The sequence below is a fragment of the Eublepharis macularius genome, chromosome 11 (assembly GCF_028583425.1).
Source record: "Eublepharis macularius isolate TG4126 chromosome 11, MPM_Emac_v1.0, whole genome shotgun sequence".
NCBI lineage: Eukaryota > Metazoa > Chordata > Lepidosauria > Squamata > Eublepharidae > Eublepharis > Eublepharis macularius.
In genome coordinates this window covers 17,716,639-17,728,002 of record NC_072800.1, presented here as the reverse complement: position 1 = coordinate 17,728,002, position 11,364 = coordinate 17,716,639, and the positions used below count along the sequence as shown (strand labels likewise).

Sequence of the window (11,364 nt, the reverse complement as noted above, 5' to 3'; positions counted from 1 at the left end):
AAAGGATCCATACCTTGGATCCATATTTTTGTGCTGTGGTGGCCCCACGAAGCAGTGAATGCATGATTTTTGTGGTTCAGTCTGTGGCTATTGACATGATACAAGACTATATGCTGAGTTTTGGGTGACCTGATGTGAGGATCCATGCCTTCATTTGGTGAATGACTTTTGTGGCTCTGGATGTGATTTGTGATTGTATGGTGCATTTTGGGTGACCTTATGCAAAAATCCAGAGCATCCTAAGGATCTGTCCCTTGGAACCATGTTTTTGCACCAGGACAGTGCCGTGAAGTGGAGGATGCGTGAATTTTTTTTTTTTTTGCTGCTGCCTATACAATAAGTCACGATCATATGATGGTGTTTTTATTTTGTTTCAAGGTAAAAATTATATGACTTCATGAGGACCCATGCCTGACTGTGATATGTGATTTGATGTTAGATTTATAATAAAACATTTGATTTCTATACCGCCCTTCAGGACAACTTAATGTCCACTCAGAGCAGTTTACAAAGTATGTCATTATTATCCCCACAACATACACCCTGTGAGGTGGGTGGGGCTGAGAGAGCTCCGAGAGAGCTGTGACTAGCCCAAGGTCACCCAGCTGGCTTCAAGGTGAGGAGTGGGGAATCAAACCCGGCTCTCCAGATTAGAGTCCCGCACTCTTAACCACTACACCAAACTGGCTCTTTGTGGGCATTATATTTTAAAAACTAGGATCCATGAAGATCCGTGCCTTGAAACCATGTTTTTGCACCATTGCAGCCCCGTGCAACTGTGCATGCATGATTGTTATGGTTCATTCTGTGGCTGTGGACATCTTATGTGATTGTATGATGTACTTGGGTTATCTCATGTAAAAATCCGGAGGATTCATAAGGATCCATGTCTTGGAATCATGTTTTTGCATGTCAGGGGTCCCGCAAAGTGGTGGATGCATGATTTTTATGGTTCAGTCTGTGGATATGGACATCATACGTGATTGTATGGTGTACTTTGGGTGATCCCATGTAAAAATCCTGAGGATCATGCCTTGCAACCACGTTTTTGTGTCTTGGTAGCATAAAACGGGATCTGTGGTTATTTTGGTGCTGTCTACAGGCTAAGACATAATCTACAGTATGATGGTGTTTTTATTTTGTTTCAAGGTAAAAATCATATAAATTCATGAGGATCCATGCCTTGGAACCACGTTTTTGCACAGTGGCAACCCCATGAAGTGGTGGATACATGATTTTTGTCATGTGCAGTCTGTGGCTGCAGACACGATTTGTTATTGTATGGTGTATTTGGGGTGACTCTGTGTAGAAATCCTGAGGATCCATGTCTTGCAACCACATTTTTGCGCTGTGGCAGCGCCATGAATCAGGGGATGTGTGATTGTTTTGATGCTGCTTATACAGTAAGCCACAATCATATGATGGTGTTTTTATTTTGTTTCAAGGTAAAAATTATATGACCATGAGGACCCATGCCTGACTGTGATATGTGATTTGATGTTAGATTTATAACAACAACAACAACAACAACATTCAATTTATATACTGCCCTTCAGGACAACTTAATGCCCACTCAGAGCGGAGTTGTGATTTTGTTTCAAGGTAAAATCCTATAAATTCAAGAGCATCCGTGCCTCGGATTCAGTTTTTGAATCAGTCTCTCAGGAAACTGCCGTCATGGGTGTTGTTGACTGAGGGAACGGGCCGTTGAAGCAGCTCTATTCCCTCAGAGATGCCCACGAGAGCAAGCAGCGTTTCTGCGCGTGCGCACTATGGGCTAGCCTTCGCTCCAGCGTCGCCCGACCTGCCTCTGGCTCATGTCATTTCTGCTGGCGCTGCCTTTCGGGTCGGGTGGGTTTCTGCCTGTTTGTGCGTGAGGAGGAGGATCCCCAGCGCGGCCTCTCCGGATGAGCCTCAGCAGCCTGGCGAAGCTGGCGCTATGGCTGCTCTGTACCAGAGCGGGGACCCGTCCGCCTCGGCCTCCCCTAACAAGCCTCTGGCGCTGAAGGACGTCAGGCAGGTGAAGGAGGAGACCACACTGGACGAGAAGCTCTTTCTCTTGGCATGCGACAAAGGTAGGGGATCCCACTGGGTGGCGAGAAGAAGCCGCTTTGTGGCCACCCCAAGGGCCTTGGCTCGGGGAGCCGCAGCCCCTCTTGAGCGGGCACAGGCCGCTCTCCCCTTTTCCTTGGTTGCATCCAAGTGCGCTTCCCACCTACCCGTCATCACGCACGGAGGCGGGAGAGGCTCCCGTTTGCAAATCGATTAAATACCTTTATTGTGACTATGTGATGGTGATTGATGTCTGTTAATGAGTACCTTCAGCAAAGTCAAGGGAAAAAGTCCTGGCTTCTACTGCAGTTCATGCTACTCTTTTAAGGGGGATTTTTAAAAATCTGCTTCTTTGTGAGTGTGTCAGGGTGCTGATTCTACCCATGACAGCGGTTTAGTTAGTAAGATGAGAGCTTTGGTCCTGGTGCAAGCTTTCCCTCTGTAATGTGAAGTCCTAACTAACTGTTGCTATTCTTTCTTTACAAGTGGCAGCAAGATAGTGATCAAATGGAACCCCCCCCCTTTTTTTAAAAAAACATTCTGGGCTAACAAAGTACAAGCCATTGAGATCTGGAAGGACATACAATGAAATGCAGAAAATAAATATTTAATTGAGTAATGTATGATTTTATGCTCCGTGGGTTTTTTAAACAAATGAAAGTTTAAAAACCCACAACATTATAGAAGCATTTTGTAGTTTCTGTGTGTGTGCAATTCTATTTCCAAATGTGCACATGCATTTTCAAGCGGTTAATGCTTATTTTGTTCCAAATAATTAGATCTGTTTACATTATAGGACTTTTAAATATGGAACAAATTGTACAAAAAGCTGTTAAATACCTCTTCATTAAGTCTTGGCACTCCACATCTAGTTCTGATTCTGTACATATGGAGAGAAAATGTACTAACATATCTGAATATACGAGAACTTATTAAGTCTATATAGAAGGGTATGGTCTTTATATGTTGAACCACACTGTTGATGTTTTTGATCATATTTTTGTACTTTCATTTGTGGAATTAAATTATATACCTGTGTTTTATTCATTTGTATCACGTTTGGGGTTATTTTTAATTCACTTTATTTATTCCAGCCTCTTTGGTTACCCTTCTTCTGCAAGGTTGTGTTCCCCCCCCCCCCTTTTTTTGTTTATCACTTCTGTCCAGTTAGCCTAGAGACAAAGACTTTTTTACAGAGATGGTATAAATTCCAACCTGCATGTACTTGGACCTATACTTGAAGTTGGATCCTATGAACTTTCTGAGTGATCCTAAGGAATACTAATGGACTTTAAAAGTATCAACTGTTTATAGGTAGTATCATCATTGCCTTGCGCTAGCACTTTATGTATAGGTCTGTATATGAAGACTGTGTGTATTGATATATATTGAATGGCAAATTGAACGATGCAATAACAATAAGAATATTTCTGCAATTGTTGTAAGTGTTTATTTCGTTATGTTGTCACGATTATTGTTCTCTATTGCTGACTGTTCCTGCTCTGGCATGTTCACATTTCAAATTTGAGGAGTTCTAGAGCCTTAATATAGAATGGAGGACGTCGCAGATTTAAGGGGATTACTTGCTCTATATGCATACAGATTTGAACTTGCAGAGACACTGAAAATATAAATAAATTGTTGCATTTTATAAACATTTCCCAGAATAGTGTGTGTTAGATACTTGCAAATGAAAATATCATGGGGCACCCAAACACCTCTTTGTATGTTATTGATACAGGTGACTACTACATGGTGAAGAAACTCTTGGAAGAGAATAGCTCTGGTGAGATGAACATTAATTGTGTGGATGTGCTGGGGAGAAATGCTGTTACGATAACCATTGAAAATGAGAATCTAGACATACTACAACTGCTTCTGGATTATGGGTGCCAGGTAGTATGATCATGTTTAAAATCATTTTAAAAAACCATAAGAATAAGTTTAATTTATCCTTTCCGGTCCTTTAAAAAGAAAACCATCTTCTTTATTTTTACCACGATTTGTAATTTTAATATTCATATTGTCTTTCCTAATATGCAGTTTATTATTTCTGATTTAATATTCCTTTGTTTTCAGTCCACAGATGCACTCTTGGTGGCCATTGACTCAGAAGTTGTTGGAGCTGTGGACATACTACTCAATCATCGACCAAAACGTTCTTCTAGACCAACAATTGTTGTTAGTAACATATACTTCAGTTATAAGGGCATGCCGGATGCCAACCTTACATCTCGGTTAAGCGCAGTTTTAGATCAAGATGGTTAGCTGTGTCACATGTTATTCTGTAGCAGTGGAAAAGAACAAAAGTCCAGTAGCACCTATAAGACTGACAAAATTAGTCAAGAAGTGAACTGTGGCTCACTAATGTTGTTAGTCTTATAGGTACTGTACTGGACTCTTGCTCTTTTCCAGAAGCACGGTTTTGTTAAATTGGATGATAATAGAAAAGTTTTGGTATCTGAAACGTTGGAGTACATATTTGAAAGTATTTGGATTGTGCAACTGAAAAGAAGCATTTTGCCCTTGTTTTAGAAGATAAATTATTGGAATGCTGTAACATGAAAATGTATCAATATTGTTTTAGATTTAGCCTAAATTTTAAACTCGTTTAAATAGAGTTTCTGTAAATCAGAGCCCTGTGTACATCCCAGTGTGCACATGTTTCTGGTTGTTTTAAAGGAAGTGTCGTACAGGAGAGGTTTGGGTTTGACCTCTCTATCAGTTTGTGATTATAATTATTACAAGCCTACAAGGAATTGCAGGAGGGACAATTTGGAAATCCCATCATGCCAGCTTTCATTTTCCCCTCTAGGATTCTTTAAGATCTCAGGGCTTAAGTTGGCTAATTTTCCTTCCCCTCCTTTTCTCCTTTTGGCTACGCTCTGCTACTCTCTCTCATATAGCTAATTTTAGGGCTGTATTTTTCCTTTTGGTAATTTTTGGCTAATATTTTTCTGCGTATCTGGGCATCCCTAAAGTTTGTAAGCCCTTAATCTTGTCTGTGGATGACCTGATTTTGCTGCAGTTGTTGTCATAAGTGGTCCTATTTCACTATTCGATATTATAACAGTCTGGGAGCCATTGAAGAACCCACTGGAGGAGGTAAAGAATTTAGAAATCCTTTATCAGCTTTCAAAATGTCCTCCTCTTGAGGAGGGTAGCGAGGGTCTTTTCCTCACTACCACCTTCACTTTCACTGACACTCAGCTATATTAAACGTTCTGTGCTTTCTGGAGCATATTTAGTCCTCATCAGACCACGTTTTAAAATTTTGGTTAATTTACATATATTGTACATATATTGTACATTTACTTTGAATATGTAGAACTCTAACCTTGTCAGTGAGTGGCTCTTTTGTGCAGCTTTCATCATCCATATTGGATGGACCGGTTATTATTTATAAAGTACCTTAAAATAAAACACTCTAGAGGAGTTAATATTAAAAATATTTATAATCTTCGTGGGAAGGTGACACTGTATCTTTATTGGAGCCCCATATGCTTGGGAAAAAATACACTGAATTGTGAGTGCTGTAGAATTTTAAGTTAAATATTTATTTTTATGCAAATTAAGGTAACCACGGTAGGCATAATGTTGAATATTAAAATGTGTAGAGTCTCTACACGAGACATCAAACATGGAGATGCTCAAGTGTAAGGAGACACAATGTTAGCCGGGAAGCGTAGTTTAAAAAGAGCTGGCAGAGATCAATCCTCAGAGAGTTTGTTAATTTTCTCTTTGACAGAGCCTTCCCAGAGACAAAGATGAAAGTAACAAACCCTTTGCAGAGCAATCTCTGCAGACTCTGTCTTTTTAAACTACCCTCATGTAGAGAGTTGAAACTGAAAGAACCTTTGGCTCTGTCTTTTTAAACTATGCTTCCCAGCTAACATTGTGTCTCCCTACGCTTGAGTGTCCCTGTGTAAGACGTCTCAAGAAATACTGGATTGGATTCAAAGGGGTAGAAGCAGAACTTAACTACGGAACAGAGTTTTTCCACTTCTTGCTTTTGCTACCCCTCCCTCCCAATAACTCACATAAACTCGGGGGACTGTTGAGAACAATTCGGGATGTGGCACCAGTGGGCAGTCAGACCAGGAATCCATCGAATCTTGGATGCAAGTAATTTACTTCGGCATCTTCATGATCTTCCATTAGTTCTTTTTCTAATTATTGATGCTGTCTCCAAATACTGGTAGTATCGAGGGACAACGGATGACAATGTTGAAGCTAGTCTTTTGCAACAAATTCAGTTCTGAATTTCTTGAACAGAAGAGTGCACAAGACCTCAAGAAAAAGAATACTTTTGGTTTCAGAGTAGGCATGTTTTAGTTTTGAGCTTTTCTTAAAATTTAATTTATCGTGTTTGACTCCTGTCTGTCTGTTGCAGAAATTAATGGAACGTATTCAGAATCCAGAATATTCAACAACCATGGATGTGGCCCCTGTCATTTTAGCTGCTCACCGTAACAACTATGAAATCCTTACTATGCTGTTAAAGCAGGATGTATCGCTACCCAAACCTCATGCTGTGGGCTGTGAATGCACGTTGTGTACAGCCAAGAACAAAAAAGATAGCCTGAGACATTCCAGGTTACAGTAATTGCCTTTTTATATTTGCATGCTATTTTTTCCTCTGCTTCTCAGCAGTACCGTCAAACCTATTTAGTGCAGACTAGTAAATAGGCACTTGCCAGGTTGGGAAGGGCTCGGATCCAGCCAAACATTTCCACGAGTGGAACGATTTACACCTGTGGAGTGCTACCTTCCCTTCTCCCTCACTCTTCATCCCCAAATGCTGGTCGTGGGGTTTTCAGAGCCATTTTAAGCTGTAGTGGGAGGTGGAAAGGAAGAAAGTTGTAGTCCTACAGAAACATCTGGCTAGTCCTTCCCACAGAAACATCTGGCTGGATCCAAATGATCAGGCAGCAATGTTGTAAACTGAAAAATTATTTTTTCTTATAGTTTATTATAAATCACTATATGCAGGACTCATTTCGAGGGGGAACACGCAGGAACGCAGTTCTGGCAGTTCCTCAAAGAGGTCACATGTCAGGTGGCCCTGCCCACCTAACTTGGCTATTTTGGTCCTGTTTCATCCTGGATTTGGGCCGAAACGGCCTGGATCGGGTCTCTGACAGGTCGTGGATCTCTCCCCTGCTCAGCAGCAGCCTGATCCTGATCATTTTGGGCCCCTTTTTGGCCATTTTTAGCCCCCTTTTGCCATTTTGGGCCCAATTTCGGCCCTGACTGGCCAGGATTGGGTCCAAAACAGCCAGGATAGGTGATGTCAGGGGTGTGGCATATGCAAATCAGTTACGCGAATGACACATTTCCAGTGATGTCAAGGGGCGTGGCATATGTTAATGAGCTATGCTAATGAGTTCCTCCAGCTCTTTTTCTACGAAATGAGCCTTGACTATATACATGTGTGCATATAGCCAGATAGGTTTAAAAAAAGATGGGTTTCTGTGCAAGGCTGTGGTAGTGACAGCACTGCATTTTCATTTCTCTGCAGTGAGTATACATATGGACTAAATGTCAGTTGTAGGGACTTACTAAATTGAGAAGCAGAATTGCACATTTCCCAAACAATTTTAGACCACGACATATTTTGTGCTGTTAAATGATTCGTGCTTGTAAGGCTTGGCTGCTTTTTTGAAGGGTACTCCTTTATCTTGGCATGGGAGAAGTTTGTGGGCGAGGTGATCGTTTCTGACATTTTTGTTGTGGTGGTTTGAGGATCATTGAGTTATGAGATGGGGTTAAGAGTTTCTGCCCTCTTCACATAGTGCTTTGGTGCTGTGCAAGGCTATGGTGGTGGCGGAGCATGCTGTTAAGTCAGATTTATTATTACAGTGCCTTCTGTGTGTTGCCTTGGCTCCAGAGAGCCAACTGCATTGGAGAACTGTATTAGTGAGCTTCTATAATGAGATTGGCAGTCCTTGCTGCTTGCTATTTCCAAACATCTCCTGGTTGCCCTGTTTTAGAAGACTGTCTAATCATAGTGTGTGTAGCAACATCACAGGAGTGTACATGTTTATATATGGGCTGCCAGTATAATGGGAGTTTTGCATATGTAATGAGCTACAGAACCTACTGCAACAAAGGGGCCCAGCATAGCACTTGTGGCCACCTGGTGCCTGGAGACACCTTTCCTGGCACCCGCCCAGTGTTTTTAGAAAGTGGGTGGGGTACTTGCTCAGCAGGGCATCTGATTGGCCATTGGAGATCTGATGGGCTGTGCATATTTTAAATCAAGTTGTTTTGGTGGCAACTACTTCCAAAGTGTTGGTTTTATTCTCTCACTCTTCTTTCCCAGTGTATTTTTTAAAGTTACCCCTCTTCTCCCTTGCATTTGGGCATCCTCTGTGTTTGTGGCTCTGCCTCCATGGCAACAATTTTGTGATTGGCTCCATCTCCTGTGGCAGCCATTTTGTTGCTGCGCCCATCACCCTGTGTCAGAATTCCAAAGGTGGCTACAGGTTCAGAAATGTTCAGGACTCCTTTACTACAGTTTTCATTTTGGTAGCAGTGTACTTACTTATTCTTACTTACTTATTCTTTTGAAACTATTGATAACTCGTACATGAGACCTAACCAATTGTGGTTGCATACTCGCTTGCGGTTCCAGCTTAGCATCTAAGCAGAGGGCAGGTAGAACACTTAAGTAATTTGCCAGTACACACAGTCCTGGGGAGGACGTGGATTATTTCAAATCCCTTTTCCTTACTGAAATTAGTTTTAAATGTAGATTAGGCTTTTTAAAATAAGCATATTTTACAGTGAGTTGAAAACACTAATCAAATGAAAATTAGCCATCTTATAATGTTTCTTTGACTTTTTAATTACAGATTTCGTCTTGATATATATCGGTGTTTGGCCAGTCCTGCCTTAATAATGTTGACAGAGGAGGATCCGATTCTGAGAGCCTTTGAGCTTAGTGCAGACTTAAAAGAACTCAGCCTTGTAGAGGTTGAATTCAGGTACAGATGAAGTTGAACTTTTAAAACTTGTTTCATTTTCAATATCCTGTATGTAAATTGAGTTTGATGCAGTCTCACCTCACATACAGTGCAATCCCAAGCACTTATACCAGTCTAATGGGCTTAGTTATACTGAAGTAATTTTGCTTAAAATTGCACTGTTGAATGAATGAATGAATGAATTTATTTGTGTTCAGAGACCATAACAATGGCAATACATCCTTAGCAATCAATAGAATAGTTAATAGTTAGAACAGGTTTTAGGGTAGGGAGGTCGATGGTTGAGCACTGCCTGGTGCTTCAACAGTTGATAGAAAAATACTCTGCCAAAGGTCCAACTTCTCTATATGCTGACTTCATTGACTTGAAGGCAGCTTTTGATTTTCTCTCTAGACAGAGATTGTGGCAAAAACTAGAGGGCTCTAGCATAGATAAAAGATTGCACTGTTAATCAGATAAATCCAAATGATAAATTGTGAATGACAGAAGAATATTCTATGTGTATGGAAAAAAATGTCCTATTATTGCTAAGGAAATGGCAACTAATATAGATTATTAGCTAAGATTAACTATTTTAAATGAATGAGGGAGTTCTTTGGTTTGGAAATATCAGCCTAATTTACTGTGAGTTGCTTACAGTACAGCTTACAGTAACAATATTAAACCAAATCCTTAAGAAACATAAAACAACATACAAAACGACAGCGTAAAACACCGTAAAATCCATCAGGAACATAAGAACAATAAAACCACTCACTAATAAGAAGCCTGGCTGAGCAGAAAGATCTTGGCTTGGCTCCTGAAAGCAAGATGAGCAGGTGCCAGATGTTCAGCAGCAGTGGAGATGTTCCAAAGGCGGGATGCTGCCACGGAAGAGACACTGGCCTCTTGGGGACACGCACTTGACGGTAGGGGCAAGCAGAGCGGGATGTCTGATCTTGTCTTCATTCTTAAACAGGACCAAAAGGAAATCAGAGAACCTTCACGCATCCTGGTTCAAAACCATGAATCTGCTATCTAAGTGTACTTTTTGTCCTGTCCTGCCTCCAAAGAGACCAGGGCATCCATGATATCCTAACAACCAACTCTGTGAGGCAGGTTAGGTCATGAAAGTGTGACTGGCCAGAAGTCACTGTCGGGGCAAGGAGGTCCTGGATCCCAACATGGAGTCCCCACAGGGGGCTGCACTTTTCAGGCGCGATTCCCTAGACTAAACCTAATTAGCAGCATCTCTGGGAGGAGACTGAACATAAAAAGCCCGGTTGAATCAGACCATGGGTCCATCGAGTCTGCCATCCTGTCTCGCACAGTGGCCAACCAGTTCTTCTAGAGGGCCAATAGCAGAGCATAGAGGCCGAAGCCTTCCCCTGATGTCGTCTCCTGGCACTTGTTACAGCTTCTGAACGTGGAGATTCTCTGTAGTTACCATGGCCAATGATAGACTAATTTTCCCTAAATCTGTCTAATCCCCTTTTAAAGATGTCTATGTGACCGTCAACACATCCTCTGGCAGGGAATTACACATTTTAATCTTTTCTTGAGTAAAGTAGTTTTTCCTTTCATCCATCCTGAATGAAGCCCATCAACTTCATTGGATGCCTTCAAGTTCTAGTATTCTGGGAGAGGCAGCAACAGTTCTCTCTGTCCACTCTCTCTATCCTGTGTATAGTTTTATAAACTTGTATCATGTCGCCCGTTAGTTGTCTCTTTTCTAAACAGAAAAGTCCCAGAATCCTCAGCCTTTCCTCATAGGAAAGGTGCTCCGACTCCTTAATCATCTTGGTTGACCTCTTCTGTACTTTTTCCACCTCTGCAATGTACTTTTTTTTATTGTGACTTGAATGCACACAGTATTCTAAATGAGGCCACACCATACATATATAAAGCGTATTATAATACTGACCATTTTATTTTCAATCCCCATCATAGAGTTTGTCTTTTTCACTGCAACTGCACCTGGATTGACATTTTCATTGAGCTGTCCACTATGACCCCAAGGTCTCTTCCTCTCGTTCTTAGCCATTTCAGACTCCATTAGCATATACTTGAAATTGGGACTTCTCTGTTCCAATATGCATCACCTTACACTTACCTACATTGAACTTCATTTGCCGCATGGCTGCCCGCTCACCCAATTTGAGGAGATCCTCCCGGAGCTGTTTTCAGTCAGCTTTAGTTTTGACCATGCTGAATACTTTTGTGTCATCTGCAGACTTGGCCACTAGACTGCTCACTCCCAATTTAAATCATTTATGAACAAATGAAATAGCACTGGCCCCAATGCCAATCCTTGAGGGACCTCACTGCTTCCCTCCATTACACA

General features: G+C 41.3%; 1 protein-coding gene across 1 annotated transcript in view; it reads left to right on the top strand.

The window, feature by feature from the left end:
- The first annotated feature begins 1,814 nt into the window (after positions 1-1,814).
- The window catches only part of TRPC1 (transient receptor potential cation channel subfamily C member 1), a 29,479-nt gene continuing 19,929 nt past the window's right edge, over positions 1,815-11,364 (top strand). The window contains exons 1-5 of the mRNA XM_054992086.1: positions 1,815-2,075; positions 3,794-3,948; positions 4,132-4,233; positions 6,446-6,648; positions 8,910-9,041. Coding sequence (XP_054848061.1) covers positions 1,940-2,075; positions 3,794-3,948; positions 4,132-4,233; positions 6,446-6,648; positions 8,910-9,041 — 728 coding nt within the window. The 5' untranslated portion in view covers positions 1,815-1,939. The remainder of the gene's footprint in view (positions 2,076-3,793; positions 3,949-4,131; positions 4,234-6,445; positions 6,649-8,909; positions 9,042-11,364) is intronic.